The sequence below is a fragment of the Haliotis rufescens genome, unplaced genomic scaffold (assembly GCF_023055435.1).
Source record: "Haliotis rufescens isolate VD_foot unplaced genomic scaffold, xgHalRufe1.0.p SCAF_16, whole genome shotgun sequence".
NCBI classification, from domain to species: Eukaryota; Metazoa; Mollusca; class Gastropoda; order Lepetellida; family Haliotidae; genus Haliotis; species Haliotis rufescens.
The window spans coordinates 17,367,112-17,383,729 of NW_025963846.1; the positions used below are offsets into that span (position 1 = coordinate 17,367,112).

Consider the following 16,618-nt stretch of genomic DNA (forward strand, 5'->3'; position numbering starts at 1 on the left):
CACACACCCACGTAGCCAGAACCGTCCCCCGTCCCCGTGTTCCTGCCACCAACTTGATGCAACGGTACAGCCAGACTGGTCAGAATAGGACAGGCCAAGAACAGGAAGACCCAGGATGGCCACGCCCGAGGAAGACTGGTTTTGGTTGTTGTTGTTTTTAAGGCCGGTACTTGCGTACGTCACTTCTCCGCAATCACTTCCTCACAGTGACGTCAACAGCGGCGAATGCGTCGGGTCATATGGTCAGCCAACAAACAGTGGCAAGGTTGGTTGGTTGGTTGGTTGTTTAACGCCGCACTCAGCAATATTTCAGCTATATGACGGCGGTCTGTAAATAATCGAGTCTGGACCAGATAATCCAGTGATTAATATCATGAGCATCGACCCAAGCAAATGGGATCGATGACATGCATCAACCAAGTCAGCGAACCTGACCACCCGATCCCGTTAGTCGCCTTTTACGACAAGCATAGTCGCCTTTTACGACAAGCATAGTCACCTTTTATGGCAAGCGTGGGTTGCTGAAGACCTATTCTACCCCGGAATCTTCACGGGTCAACAGTGGCAAGGAGGTTGCGGACAATTGGTATCATGGCGCACAGGCTGTACAGAGGACACATGTTGACCGCTGAACATCGGCTGATGGCAGGCAAAGTGTGTAATGTTACCGTCGCAGAAGTGAACGCAGGAGGTCGTACCATTCGATGGAGGGAGTGTCGTGGTGAGGGGAGCGATCTATGGCGAGCAGAGAACGCCACTGATCAACGTTGATGGAAACAAACCGCTCAACGGTACATTGATGAAACCCTTCATCCCGTCGTCCTACAACAGCAGACCCATGGTGTTCTTCTCCGCAACAACACGACAACGTCCATACGGCCCGAATCGTTCAGGACTTCCTTTGCACCAACAACGTCGACGTCTGGTCATGGCCTGCACGCTCACCAGACATGTATCCAATTGAACACCTGCACTTACAGAAATAGTTACTTACTTTGTGAATTTCACTGTCCACTCATACACTAACATGTTAGGAGATTTTTCTGACCAGTTGATAAATAATTTATTTGCTAGTTAGACTAGTATAGGTGGCTTATCGTAGACTAGAACTAATTACTATCCACCTTTCAGAGAATTTTCTCATGAAAACACCGAGCGAAAACGTGTATAACGAACAACGGATAAAACGAACTGATTTCTCTGGTCCCTTGTAGTTCGTTATATCCGTGTTCTACTGTAATATATTTACTAACTAAGCATGTAGTACGTTTTACTACATTTTAATAAAGACTCGTTTCTTGGTCATTTTGCGATCCCTTTTGACAACTGCTGAATACAATTAAAAATGAAAAAAAAGCAAATATAAATGACGTACGGAGAAAGATAACACTTGATTTTTAGTGGCATTTTAATTTTATTTACACAATACTACGCTCATCTAATTGAGAGGTAAATAAACTAAGTCTTAAATAACCTCTTTCCTTTATTGAATTCTAAATTTTGTCAGTCATGAACAAATTATATCAACAACGTTACAAAGCCAATATATGATAACACTCGTGGGACAACCCCTTGTCTCAAAATGGCGAGTGTGACAGTGACCAAGGCGGAAGTGAGGAATGTCACGTGGTCTAGACACCGAAACTGAAATAGGATACCCCTTCTCTCCACAGCTTCCGCGTGTAAACTACCAGACGGGATAGCAAATTCGCTGTTTACTAACCTTCTGGTCGCTGTTACTAATTACGTTAGTAGAATTCACTTGACATTTTTCTCAGTATTTGGGCAACCGACAAGAGCTGGCGCTGGCTCTCCAAGACGAATGGCAACGTATTCCACGTGACGTCATCCGACGACTGACCTCAACTGTGCGACGGATGATATGTGCGAGTATCAAGGCACGGTCTGGTCAAATACGTTATTAAAGTGACTTGTATTTTACCTGGAGTGTCATTTAAAGAGTTTTACATAGTGCCTGCGGTGTGAACAAACATATCGCTGTTCCCCACCTGTCTTACAGCAGCTCTGGCGTTACCCGCGCCATCTGCATCACTATCATTTCCCGAATGGATGAGGTGGACAAATTTATCTATTAAATACATTTATGCCATGCCTCTATTGTTTGCTTCTTTATAACGGGGTTAATTATATCTCTTGTAAAGTTTCTCTTGGGCCTCAGCTTATAAGCACAAATCGGGGCGGTCGGGTAGCCTAGTGGTTAAAGTGTTCGCTCGTCACGCCATAGACCCGGGTTCGATTCCCGACATGGGTACAATGTGTGAAGCCCATTTCTGGTGTCCCCCGCCGTGATATTGCTGGAATATTGCTAAAAGCGGCGTAAAACCGTATTCACTCACTCACTATAAGCACAAATCATCCAAAACATCCTAGAGTATGGCACTTAGTCCTGTGCAGTAGCGGAGATGCAGTTCGCCTTGAACACACGCATGACCAGACTGCAGATCAATTGCATTATAAATATTGTAAACGGCATGGTATTTCCGCGAACAAGAATGTTTAAAGTCTTGACCTAAGCTGTTGGGTGGTATGCTTTGACGGTAAGAGGCAGACTGTTCCAAAAAGAAGCTGATATGAAGGAAAAATATCAGCGGCCAAACGCTTTTAATCTTTTTGCTGGTAGATGAACGCTGAGCTGGTGGCTGATGTGAGGCATCTAGATGGGGCATATAATCTCACCAAACTTGACAGGGATGGTGGAACTGACGCTTTAGTACATCGGTAGGCGATATGCAGGATCTTGTATTCTTGTAACAAGTGGAGGTGAACAATGGGAGTGGACCATTTTTACAAACAATTCGGCTTAACGTGCTGTTTCGGATGACTTCTATTGTGCATCTGTTCATGTGCTGCTCCCACGTGCGTCACGTGTCGCATAACCTCAAACATGTTTCAGTTACAATAAGTGAGTGAGTAAGGTTTTAGGCCGCTTTTAGCAATATTCCAGCAATATCACGGCGGGGGACACCAGACTTGGGCTTCACACATTGTACCCATGTCGGGAATCGAACCCGGGTCCTCGGCGTGACGAGCGAACGCTTTAACCACTAGGCTACCCGACCGCCTCCAGTTACAATAAACAATTTATAGAGCAATGTGTTGCATCATTCTCTGCAGTTGAGACCATTTATTGTACAGCAGGTATCGTCGGTATTTAAGACATTTATCAAACTTAGATCAATGGCATATGTTTTGTCTGCCGCACTCAAAAATATTCTGGCTAAATGACGGCGGTTTGTAATAAAAATCGAGTCTGAACCGGGCAATCCAGTGATTGACATCCAAGACAACCAAGTCAGCGAGCCTGACCATCTGTCCCCGTTAGTCGCCTTTTCGGCAACCATGGGTTGCTGAAGACCTATTCTCTACACTGGCATATGCTGATATTTCCAAAACGTATATGGAATTTCGGTATATATGACAACAAAGAGATCCGTGAAGGTCCGGGGTAGAATAGGTCTTCAGCATCCCATGCTTGCCGAAAAGGCGACTGTGCTTGTCGTAAGAGGCGACTAACGGGATCGGGTGGTCAGGCTCGCTTGCTTGGTTGATGCATGTCATTGATCCCAATTCCCAGGACTGATGCTCATGATGTCAATCACTGGATTGTCTGGTCCAGACTCGATTATTTACAGACCGCTTCATATGGCTGGAATATTGCTGAGTGCGTCGTTAAACAACAAACAAACAAAGACAACAAAGAAGGAATGGTGTTTACTTTTTATAGTTTAGTCGGTCCATACGTCATGCAACAGAGTGCCCGGGACCTACATGTATTCTAACCCACGTTCACACGTGGCCTTTTGTTATAATATTAAATATGATTTAACCTTAGTTATCGTATGAATCATATAATTATGTTTAGTGGATGTAATAGCCGTCATTTAGCCAGGTGTATTCAAATTAAATGATTATTTCATTCCAACTTTTATTAAATAATTTGTCAGCACCATACCCATGCTCGTGGGTTTCACCGAAGTGGTAAACGTCTGAGACCTGCATCACTTCGGGCTTTGCCCCACATTATTTGTTTTGTTTGTTGTTTAACGCCGCACTCGCAATAATCCAGCTATATGATGGCGGTCTGTAATTAACCGAGTCTGGGTCGGACAATCAAGTGATTGGCATCATAAGCATCGACCCACACGAATGGGATACGATGACATGCATCAACCAAGTCCGCGAGCCTGATCAACCCTCCCACGACAAGCATAGTCACCTTTTACGGCAAGCGTGGCTTGCTGAAGATCTATTCTACCCCGAATCTTCACGGCCCATATCCGTAACATTACAAATGATCTCCCTGTATCTCCACGAAGGTTGTCATAAACAGGGTGGAGACAGAAACGTTCGGAGTATTGGTTTTCCGTTATACATTTAAAAATCTGTACTGTATCGATCTGTACTAGTTAGTGCACTAGTTATGGCGGCAGTGCGTTCGAAGCGGTCGTAAAGTACCCTTGCCTGACGATTGAAAGAAGCGGATGTACAAAACTTGATATATAGTTTATTGACGTTTGTGGATGTCAGAGGCACGAACCAGGAAGCTGGTCCAGATTATCACGTGACCGGATGATATGACGTTGCAGGTATTGTTCCAACGACCATTCAACGTATTATACATGTATCTCCGTTTAGTTTCGATGTCTGTCAATGGATGGAGATGGGATACGCTGGATAATCGAAGATAAACATTGATTGATTGTTTGTTGTTACACGCCGCACTCAGCAATATTATAGCTGTATGACGACGGTCTGTAAATAATCGAGTCTGGGCGAGACAATCCAGTGATTGATATCATGAGCATCGATCTACGCGATTGTGATACGATCACATGCATCAACCAAGTCAGCGCGTCGCCACAATCCGAACTAGTCCAAGCAGCCACACACACGTGCATGCACGTGGCTATATTCTTGAACGCGACGTTTAATCCCATTTCACTTTACCTCATCTCACCTCATTTCACCTAACCTCACCTCTATCATTAAACCAGAAACAGCGAGCGAAAACCACGCTACACAAATCAGTGTCTGTAGGATTAGAGAAAAAATATATTCAAATTATCAAGGTTTCGTTTACGGTTTGGGGGAAATATTACAAAATATTCAAAAGTATATCGCTTTTACATGAGAACAATGGCAAATAATGCTTGGGGTACCGCTGATGCTTTAAACAGTAGACCTGTGAAGATTCCGGGATAGAATAGGTCTTCAGCAACCCATGCTTGTCGTAAAGGGCGACTAACGGGATCGGGTGGTCGGGCTCGCTGACCTGGTTGATGCATGTCATCGATCCCAATTGCGTGGATAGATGCTCATGACATTAATCACTGGATTGTCTGGTCTAGACTCGATTATTTACAGACCGCCGTCATGTAGCTGGAATATTGCTGAGTGTGGCGTTAAACAACAAACCAACCAACCAACCAACATTAAACAGTAATCGTCGTGGTTTAGTGTCACGCAGGGAAACAATTTGTGATGGGCAATTTATCGTATCTGTGATAATCTGGATCGGTCGAAAATAGATCTGAATGTTTTGTAACTGGAATTATATATTCCACTTTCCTGGTTTCTAGGATGGGTGGATCCGTGATCCAAGGAATACCTAATAACCTTTCGTTTCTGATACTTCCCAGTTAGCTATTTAATGCGTGTGTGTATGCGTGCGTACGTGCATGTGTGAGTGCGTGACCGAGAGGGTGTCTTTTTGCATGTGTTGGTGTTTCGATGTGTTCTCAACCTTTGTTTTTAATGTACAGAACACCCGTGAAGATCCGGGTTAGAATAGGTCTTCAGCAACCCATGCTTGGCGTAAAAGGCGACTATGATTGTCGTAAGAGGCGACTAACGGGATTGGGCGGTCAGGCTCGGTGACTTGGTTGATGCATGTAGATCTATGCCCATGATGTCAATCACTGGATTGTCTCGACCAGACTCGATTATTTACGGAACGCTTCATAGCTTGAATATTGCTGAGTGCAGCGTTAAACAACAAACAAATAAATAATATGCAGACAGATGAACCGATGCACTGACTGATACATCTTGGTTATGACAGTCAGCTGATTAGGTTGTCAGTTTCAACGGCGTGTGTATATTTCACATGTCACAGTGAGTGATTAGTGAATCAACAGGACCCTAAGCAAAAGGTCACTCACTAACTGTTCAGCAATGTTCATCATTGAACATGACAGATCGAACTTTGATGTGGCTTTAAGGAATGTTGATAAGCTTGTGAAGTGTATGTCGCTACTCAGGTCGAATTAAGACGAAATGTTTGATGTTCTCACGTGTGTAAAACATCGATACCGTAAAGTCCATGATTAACGTCATAGGTTCGTTCCACGCGTGCACCATAGGCGTTTGTTGTTGGTATCGTAAACAAAATGAAATAAAAATTATATTTAAAAGAATTAAATTTACCCTGGTATGAAAACTGAGCTGATCCTGTGGTATTTGACAAGCACGTTTGTGAAGCCATTGTTGGCGTAATACAGACTGTTGATGTAATATACGCACCGTTTTTAACGTAATGGAGGCATCATTGTTGTCGTAGTACAGACACCAATGGTAATATAATGTATATATAATTGTTGACGTTATACAGAGAGTGGGTGAGTGTCTAGTGTTTTAAGCCGCTTCAGTAGGTATTCCAGTTAGAGACGACAGGAGACACCAGTAATGGACTGCACACATTGTACCTGTGCAGGGACCTTTGATGTGACGGAAAAACGCTTTAACCACCAGGCTACCCCAGCGCCCCGATGGGATGAGATGAGATGAAATGTGGTTTAACGTCGCGTCCAAGATTATTGCACTTATATAGCGACGTGCATGTTCGTGTGTGTGTGCCTGCTTGTACTAGTCCGGACTGATGCCGATTTATAGTGCTAGCTCACTGAGATACCATGCCGCGGTTTAACATGAATACCCCACTCAGACGCAGTATACTCCGAGCCGACCAGTCCTTGTTTTAGCCCCTTAATGCCGAGCGCTAGACAGGGTAACAACAAGTACCATCTTTCAACGTCTTTTGGTATGACGCGGCCGGGGATCGTACCCCGGACCGTCCGTTCTCCGGGCGGACGCTCTACCACAAGACCACGGAGGCGGTCTCCCAGCGCCCCGAAGTAATACGTGCAAATTTATAGAGAATAACATAGCAGCAATTATTATTCACCTTTATCTGCCACGAGTGGATTAAAGCTGTGAGTCTCGTGTCTGTTGAGAAGGGCATATTTTCACCTTTATATCACGCGGCACGAGACACAGGGGTGTGTAACCCAGTGGTTAAAGCGTTCACTCGTCACGCCGAAGACCGGTTTCGATTCCACCCATGGTCACAATATGTGAAGCCTTTCATCTAGTGTCCCCGCCGTGATATTGCTGGATTATTACTAAAAGCGGCGTAAAAACCTTTTTACTCACTCACACCAAGCCATGATGAGGTACCGACAATTTCAACATTAAGTTTGTCGTTTGAAGCGGCCTCATTCACAAGGGACACGTCATTCGTGATTCCGAGCTGCGAGTAGGATATTCTTTATATTACCCATAGTTTCTTTCTGATATGATGTGGCTTTCCTTATGGAAAGTGGGAACATAAGGTCAGTTACTTTACTGTTGGAACCACGTCACATTAATCGTTTGTGTCGCCATTTTCTAAATAATAATAAATAATAAAAGCGACAAGTCATGCATGTGTTTTGTCAGTGAGTCAAGGCCCATCCTCGATTACCCAGCTTGTGTATTACGTCTCCTATCTACGATGGTAAATACTCTCGACCGGTTCACGGCCATAGCTTCGACGTCCCCACCCAGTCTCTCGGCCCCATTACTTAACACAGTCTTTATCTCGCTCATATAATTTGAATCGGGCCCAGAACCAAGTTTATATAGCGTGTGGGCCCATGATCATAATAGAATGGAGATATAATATACCAGTCTGGATAATCGAGGCCAAAGGCAGAAGGCGATCTCTAAACACCTAAAGCAACAACCACATATATTCACGTCGGTACCCTGAGAAATGTTGAGTCAGGCGTCATGTATACAGTCCTCGTTCTCACTAGAGAAAAACATGCAGTAAAATCAGGGTGACGAACACAAAACAATCTCGTTCTTATCAGTTGGCTGAGTGAGTGAGTGAGTTGGGTTTACGCCGCTTTTAACAGTATTCCAGTTATATCGCGGCATGGCCCAGTCGTCTCAGGCGCCGCTGCAGAGTTGCATCGCTTGGGTGTCCCAGAAACCTATGATCGTGTGTTGTATTCCCGGTCCGCCACTATCGTGTTTCTAGGTTTGTGAGCACCATTCCCGTGCTCGTGGGTTTCACCGAAGTGGTAAACGTCTGAGACCAGCATCTGCACTTTGTGCTTTCCCCACACCAAGAAGACACGTCGTGATATAACTGGAATACTGTTCAAATTGGCGTTAATCCTCATGCACTCATTTCCATTTTCATACGTAATACTAAACCATATTCCAGTATCTTAGTTATCTTAGACATATAATAAAAGCGACAGGTCATGTTTTTGTCAGCGAGTCAGGACCCATCCTCGATTACCCAGCTAGTGTATTGCGTCTCCTTTCTATTTAGACCCGTGCTCGTGGGTTTCATCGAAGTGGTAAACGTCTAAGACCTGCATCACTTCGGGCTTTCCTCCCACATTAAGCTGACACGCCGCGATATAACTGGAATACTGTTAAAAGCGGCGTTAAGCTCAACTCACTCACTCACTCTATTTAGATAAAGACTCTCGGGCCATTCACGGCCATAGCTTCGACGTTACGATTCCTATCTCTCGGCCCTATCTCTAACTTAATATCAGCTCATATAATTTGAATCGGCCCAAACACGAGGCTAATGCAGCGTATGGGCCCATGATCATATTGGAATGGGGAAGTAAAATACTGGATAATCGAGGGCGTAAGATAGTGTTGTGAACGTATTTCAGGTACAATAGTGCCAGATTCCTTTGTGCAAGGGCTGGGACTATTATATCTAGAACATGAACTGTTCTGGCGTAAGTCAGCACTCAAAGCATACTTCTACGTGGTTTTATTTGTTAATGTATTATTTGGTTTAAAACTTATAAATTGCTGATGGGTATCTGAGATGTCTTAGGTTTTACCATTTTACACATTTACAAGATTTCAGTGAGTGAGTGAGTGAGTTGGGTTTAACGCCGCTTTTAACAGTATTCAAGTTATATCACGGCGTGTCAGCTTAATGTGGGAGGAAAGCCCGAAGTGATGCAGGCCTCAGACGTTTACCACTTCGGTGAAACCCACGAGCACGGGTATGGTGCTGACAAACCTAGAAACATAATCAGGGCGAACCGGGATTCGAACCCACAATCATAGGTTTCTGGCGTGCCCAAGGGACGCAACTCTGCACAGCGAATTGCGGCGCCTTAGACGACTGGGCCACCCGTGCCCCCTACAAGATTTCAAACATGTGGTCATGTGGTTGTAAATTCATTTTTTACCCCAGCCTTCATTGAAGCAATTTATTTTTACACAAAATCACCCGCCACAGATTACTTTTCACAAAGTGTTGCAGGAATGAGTGATGGTTAAATAAACATTATCAAATTTAATAAGAGTTCTTTAAATTTTCATTAAAAAAATACATAAAAAAACAAATTCGGTATACTTTCATTTGTCCCTCCGTTGGGATATTCACGATAATGAGCGTGCCTGCAGAAAGATTAATGGCGATAGGTAAGACTTCATTTCGGCAGTGTGTGCGGGCGTGCGGGCGTCCTTTCTTCCGTGCGTGTGATATGCACCCAGAATTGGGTGTCAACACAACTATCTTAGTTCATATATAGAGAGGGCGGTCGGGTAGCCTACTGGTTAAAGCGTTCGCTCGTCACGCCGAAGACCCGGGTTCGATTCCCGACATGGGTACAATGTGTGAAGCCCATTTCTGGTGTCCCCCGCCATGATATTCCTGAAATATTGCTAAAAGCGGCGTAAAACAATACTCACTCACTCATATATAGAGAGAAGGTTCTATTCATCCTTTACTTTACAGCGTGTTGGTCAGTAACAAAGCCATTCATTTGGGGTCTCAGAATGTATAAATCGCGGGGCGGTTTTGAGGAAGTGTTTTTCACAAATGTTTCTATCGCGATGATACTGTCACCAACTGATTCGTGGTTGGTATCCGTAGATACAATGTGCCTCTATCAGGTTTCAGGTTCGAGTTCAAACTGGATCGACATTACCCCACAGAGGCTGTTGGCTGTTTGATTCAGTTGGAGTCACATAACAATATTTTTTTTATTCTGATAAGACGTCGGAAAGAAAAATGTAGGTTAAATGAAAATGGACGACATAGTTCTCGTGTAATGGTGTACAACTTTTAAACCCACTTAAATTTACATGTTTATCTGTATGCACACTATTTCTGGTGTCCCCCGCCGTGATATTGCTGGAATATTGCTAAAAGCGGCGTAAAATCAAACTCACTCACTCACTCACTGTATACACACTGGAGAACGGGGACAGAGGGGTTAGCATTGTGGGTAAAGTGTTCACACCTCACGCCGAAAGCCGGGGCCGATTCCCCACATAGGTAAAAAATGTGAAGCCCATTTCTGGTGTCCCCCGACATAGTGCTAAAAGCGGCGTAAAACCATACTCACTCACTGAACAACGCCGTATTGGGAGCTGTATGCGTAACAAGGGATGTGTTTTTACATGGCACTTAACTGTTGGAGATGAAGATGAAATATTTCCGAAAGGGAATATGTGAGGCAATCGACATATCGAGTCACATTTGAAACAACGAAATATTTCAAAGTAACTTATAATATTAATAAGTGCGGTAGATAACTTAACCTACTGAAGACGCCCATCGACATGTAAATAACAGGTGATCTTTACTGATAATAGTTTCCTCTAGCGAACTTCAAGACATGGGTTGTGAAACGTGTCCAAAGAAACTCTTTTGACAACGTCAACAATCCACAGCCAGAGGAATCCAGTCTCGCCAGTGACGAACAAACTAAGTCACGTGACACGGCGTTCCGGTCGGCTGTGTCAGATCTACTTCCTTGTGCGACGACTAGCCTAACGCGATCACCTGGAGTCAAATATGTCGTACAAATTGTGATAACCACGGCATCATGACTGATAATATTGAGGAGTGTTTGAAAAAGTTTATTTTCCATGTTGATAATTTAGGAAAAGAGGACGAACCGGGCGGTGATGGGTTCTGGAGAGAGTTTAAGGTCAGTGTCTCAAATAGTTCTCAGCATGAAGTTTGTGTTATTTTCATTTCCGTGATTGTTAGTGTTTTGTGTCATGACACCACCGTCGTCCATCTTATGTTCGCCACTAATGTCGCGTTTGAGAGGCGTCTGAATATATATTTATCGCTGACGACTGTTTTCGTCACACTCCAAACACTTTTAAAAATGTCTACCATGTAGCTCGTCAAGAATGTCAATATTGTTCATAGGGATTTTATGACACTTCGGACAGTACTCGAGGCGTTAACTCGCACATCACATCGATCATCACCAATGTAGATATCATATATCCAAAACGTATTACTGTTGGGTTTTTTTGTATGATATTTTTCATGTGAACAGTTTTATGGATTTCTTGTCTCACCAAAGTGGTTATTTAAAACACCAGATTGGATTTGGTGGGGAATATTTTATCATGTGGCCTATGTTTATCTTGCATATTTTGGAAAGAAAGTAGAACTGGTTTATTAGCATGATTAGATTTGCTGATGAAAATAACAATTGTGAGTTGACCTGTTGCCAAGCAAGTGACTCATGACAGCAGCTCCTATGTGAAGATGTGGGTTAGAATTGGTCATCAGCTACCTTGCTTGTGAGAGGCGACTATAGCAGGATTGGGTGGATAGGCTCGCGGACTTGGTTGATGCATGTCATCGTATCTCAGTTGTGTAGATCAATGCTCTTGAAGTCAATCACTGGATTGTCTGGCCAAGACTTGAATTTTTACAGCAATTATGGCACAGGTATGGGAAGGGATACTTTTCAAAGTCTGTTGTGATGAAAAGGCTTCTTGTCAACACTATTTGTCTGATATCATTATGCATTGTTTGATAAGCTTTACTTTGGAGTTGACGGATGACAGAGTAGAGACAATTTATGGATAACAACTTCTTTACTACTGTGAAAGCGATGTTTCGGTACAGATCCTAATAACGTAATCATGTTAATTATATGTCAAACTATCACCGTGAAAATAGTCAAAATATTTCTACATTCTTGTCTGTCAGTGGCTCCAGGTTACTGAAGCATCAAGCAAATAATGGCGGTTTTGTCAGCTGAAGGTCAACCTCATCTGCTCAAATAGAAGCAGTATTATGAGTGCGGCAGAAAAAAAGTCCAATAATTTGTGCATAACACGTTTAATGGTAGTTAGGTTTTCTATATTTCTCAACGGACACCACTCTTCACAGGTATTTATATATATGTTGGGAGCAAAAAAAAAATTCAGTGTGTTTGTTTTATTTGTTGATTAACGCTGTACTCAGCAATATTCCAGCTATATGACGGCAGTCTGTAAATAATCAAGTCTGGACCAGACAATCCAGTAATAGACATCATGCGTATCGATCCCCGCAACTGGGATGCAATGACATACATCAACCAAGTCAGAAAGCTTGACCACCCAACCCCGTTGGGTGGCCTCTTACGACAAGCAAAGTGAGTTATGTATGTTGTCTTGAAAGAGTTCAGTGCAATTTGAGAACGTTTCTTTATTGAATCAAGATGCAACTTGAGACATTATCATGATTATCTTGATTAAGTGAGATGTTACATTTTTCATATTGTCCCCCAAATGGTTATCTATAACGGCTTCTTTAGCCTCAGGGGAAACACAAGTAGCCCTGTTGTCTGAGGTGTCGCAACTCGCTGTGCAGAGTTGCGTCCCTTGGGAATGCCAGGAACCTATGATTGACGGTTCGAATCTCAGTTCACCCTGATTATGTTCCTAGGTCTGTCAGCACCATACCCATGCTCATTGGTTCCACCAAAGCGGTAAATGTCTGAGACCTGTATCACCAAGCTTTCTTCCCACATCAAGCTGACACACTGTGATATAACTGGAATACTGTTAAAAGTGGCGCTAAGGCCAACTCCCTCCCTCACTTTAGTCTAATGCTTCACCACTGAGATATGGTTATGTTGTTTGGCCCCTTGCCACGCTCACTGTCTGCCTTGTAATGTATGAGTGAGTGAGTGAGTGAGTATAGTTTTACGCCGCTTTTAGCAATATTCCAGCAATATCACGGCGGGGGACACCAGAAATGGGCTTCACACATTGTACCCATGTCGGGAATCGAACCCGAGTCTTCGGCGTGAGGAGCGAACGCTTTAACCACTAGGCTACCCGACCGCCCCTGTAATGTATGAGGGTTGTGGGATAGCCTTGTAGTTAAAGTGTTCACTCATCACGCCGAAGACCTGGGTTTGGATTCCCCACATGGGTACAATGTGTGAAGCTGATTTCTGGTGTTCTCTGTCACGATATATGCTTAAAGCAGCATAAAACCATACTCACCCACTCTAAAATATGACTTGATAGTGGTCATACAGTTCTGACACACTCTGATAATAAGTGATAAACTTCCTGGTGTTGGTTGTTATAAAACTAGTTTAATAATTATGATAATATAAAACTTGAGATTGACAAGTCCTATTGTTCCAACACCTGGTAACAGCTGTAGATTTCATGGACTTCTTCAGACTTTCAGTGTTTCAAACAGCACTCTGACTTATCTGGGTCTGTAATGTTATATTTCCTTAGTGTGTTCCGTTGATAATGGTTGTAAATTATTATATCGGCATGAAGATACTTACAAGTTTGATCGTCATTGGCATATGGCTTCGGGGATTAATCTGGAACTGCTCAGAGTCTGATTTTCGGCACCAAGTCTGCTTAGAATGTCGGTAAACATTCCCATAATATCCAAATTGTTAATATATACAACTAATTTAATAACCAATTTTATGGCTTTGTAGAAATAAGCTGTGTTTTCACTGGTAACAGGACCAAGAAACAGGAAGTGGTTTTAAGGCTTAGTTTTATATTATTGTTTCGAATGTAATTTTAAAATACAATGTTAAACAATTTGTTAAAATACCTATAATTTTGAGAAAATAAGAACTAAAAAATATTACAAATTTTTAACAAAATCACAATTTCCCCTCAAATTTGCATGCCAGGGGACCCGTGAAGATCCGGGGTAGAATAGGTCTTCAGCAACCCATGCTTCCCTTAAAAGGCTACTATGATTGTCTTAAGAGGCGACTAACGGGATCGGGTGGTCAGGCTTGCTGACTAGGTTGATGCATGTCATTGTATCCCAATTGCATGGATCGATGCTCATGATGTCAATCACTGGATTGTCTGGTCTAGACTTGATTATTTACAGACCGTCGTCGTATAGCTGGAATATTGCTGTGTTAAACAGCATTAAACAACAAACAAACAAAACAAACAAACAAAGATTTTTTGGCCCATGTTGGTGTATGTCAGATCAGTTCTGCACTTGGCGCATTTATTTCAAAGTTCCCCAAAAGCACCTTACCATGGTTACAGCAATATATATCATTCCTTGTGCTCTTAAAGGGGAGGTAAATAGAGAAGCTCACCCTCATGTCTTTTGAGTCGTTAAAAGTTTAAAAATTTCGGGGTTGCCAAGGAGTTATAAAATCTTATCAACAAAGTGTTGATATGTTTTAGGTCAGAAGACACAAGGTTGAGATTCTATTTGTCATCTGACATAATTTTTTAAACTTTTACAGTTTGTCAACAGTAATAACCTGTGTCTTGAGTGTAAATGGTACAGCTAGCCAGCTTCAGTGGCAGAGAGATTAGTGATGTCATTTGATTATGACATCATGCTAGCCGATGACATCACATTGGTCTGCAAAGCATTGTGGTGCAGTTTCATTGTACTCTAGCTTCTAGGAGATATTGCTTGATCTCATCCCTAGAGTGATATCTCCAGATATGACCCAGCATTAAGGGGCTAAAACAAGGACTGGTCAGCTCGGAGTCAGTATACTGTGTCTGAATAGGGTATTCATGTTAAACTGCAGCATGGTATCTCAGTGGGCTAGCACTATAAATCAGCATCAGTCCGGACTAGTACAAGCAGGCACACACACACACATACACACACGTACATGCACGTCGCTATATAAGTGCAATAATCTTGGACGCGGCGTTAAACCCAATTTCACCTCACCTCACCATACCCAAAGATGTAAAAGAAAGTACTTGTTGCAGGCCACTATTATATATAGGTGGAATATTGCTGAGTGCAGCTTTAAAAACGAAGATTTTGCAGTGTTGGTTGGCAAGGCATGAAATTATACTATCATTTGAAATCAGAGCATGTGAAATAAAATATCGAGCAAGTGATAAGTATATTAACCCTTGTATGTGTCTAGTAAAGTTCTGGAATTATGTTAACCCCTGTGTAGGAGTGTAATGACTAATGACCCAGTTTGTTAATAATCTGATACAGAGTTTATCCAAGCAGCTTTTCATTACCATCATTACTGAGGATTTAGACAGTCATTATGTGTTTTTCCTGGTTATTACACATTCATGTTTCACAGTGGACTCACTCACTAGGGTGACATTGGGACTGTTTTAAACTATGCAGAGATGGACAATAATGTTTTCCGTAATTTTAAGCATAGGGAAATGATTTGATGTAAATACATAAGGGAAAGTTTCACACATTTCAATTTGATTTTTCAGATAGTTCCTTAGGTGCATTGTGTCAAGCTTTTGATTCCCTGTCAATCTCATTAAAATCAGATCATACCCAAAGGGAGTACCCCTGAAGGTACCTTGAAGATCCTGGTTAGAATAAGTCTTCAACAACCCATACTTGTTGTAAGAGGCATTGTAAGTCATCCTGATGATTCACCTTGGTACATGTATCAACCTTGCTTAGTGAGCCAATCCACCCGTGAAGATTCAGGTCAGAATAGGTCTTCAGCAATCCATGCTTGCCGTAAAAGGCGATTGTGCTTGTCATAAGAAGTGACTAACGGGATCGGGTGGTGAGGCTTGCCGAGTTGGTTGATGCATGTCATCGTAGGCCAATTGCATAGATCGATGCTCATGATGTCAATCACTGGTTTGTCTGGTCCAAACTCGTTTATTTTCATACCAACATCATGTATTGCTGAGTGCGACATTAAACAGCAAACAAACAAACAAAAAAACACTGAAGGAATTTTGCTGTTCAGTTGTTTCATTTGAGCCAAATCAATAGGTTCCTGTCAGTGTGGTAAAGAAATGATGTTGAATTGCTGTAGAAAGCTGACTGGCTCTGATTGGCTCCATGCATGCTGTAAAAGGTGATGATCCTTGTCGTAAGAGGCAACAAAAGGGATTGGGTGGTCAGGCTCGGTGACTTGTTTGAGGCATGTCATCGATCCCAATTGCGTGGATCGATGCTGATGATATTAATCACTGGATTGTCTGGTCCAGACTCGATTATTTACAGACCGCTGTCATAAAGCTGGAATATTGCTGAGTGCGGCGTTAAACAACAAACCAACCAACCAAA

General features: G+C 42.7%; 1 protein-coding gene across 7 annotated transcripts in view; it reads left to right on the forward strand.

Annotated features, from left to right (window-relative positions):
- Positions 1–11,050: 11,050 nt before the first annotated feature.
- The window catches only part of LOC124121243 (tyrosine-protein phosphatase non-receptor type 12-like), an 83,689-nt gene continuing 78,121 nt past the window's right edge, over positions 11,051–16,618 (forward strand). For 3 of the 7 annotated variants that reach the window (XR_007221596.1, XM_048396931.1, XM_048396930.1), the window contains exon 1: positions 11,051–11,267. Coding sequence is in view for 6 of the 7 variants with exons in the window: in XM_048396931.1 (XP_048252888.1) it covers positions 11,163–11,267 (105 nt within the window). In the remaining variant the exon portion in view is untranslated. The remainder of the gene's footprint in view (positions 11,268–16,618) is intronic. The other 4 variants (XM_048396933.1, XM_048396932.1, XM_048396935.1 and 1 more) reach the window with 2 other exon arrangements.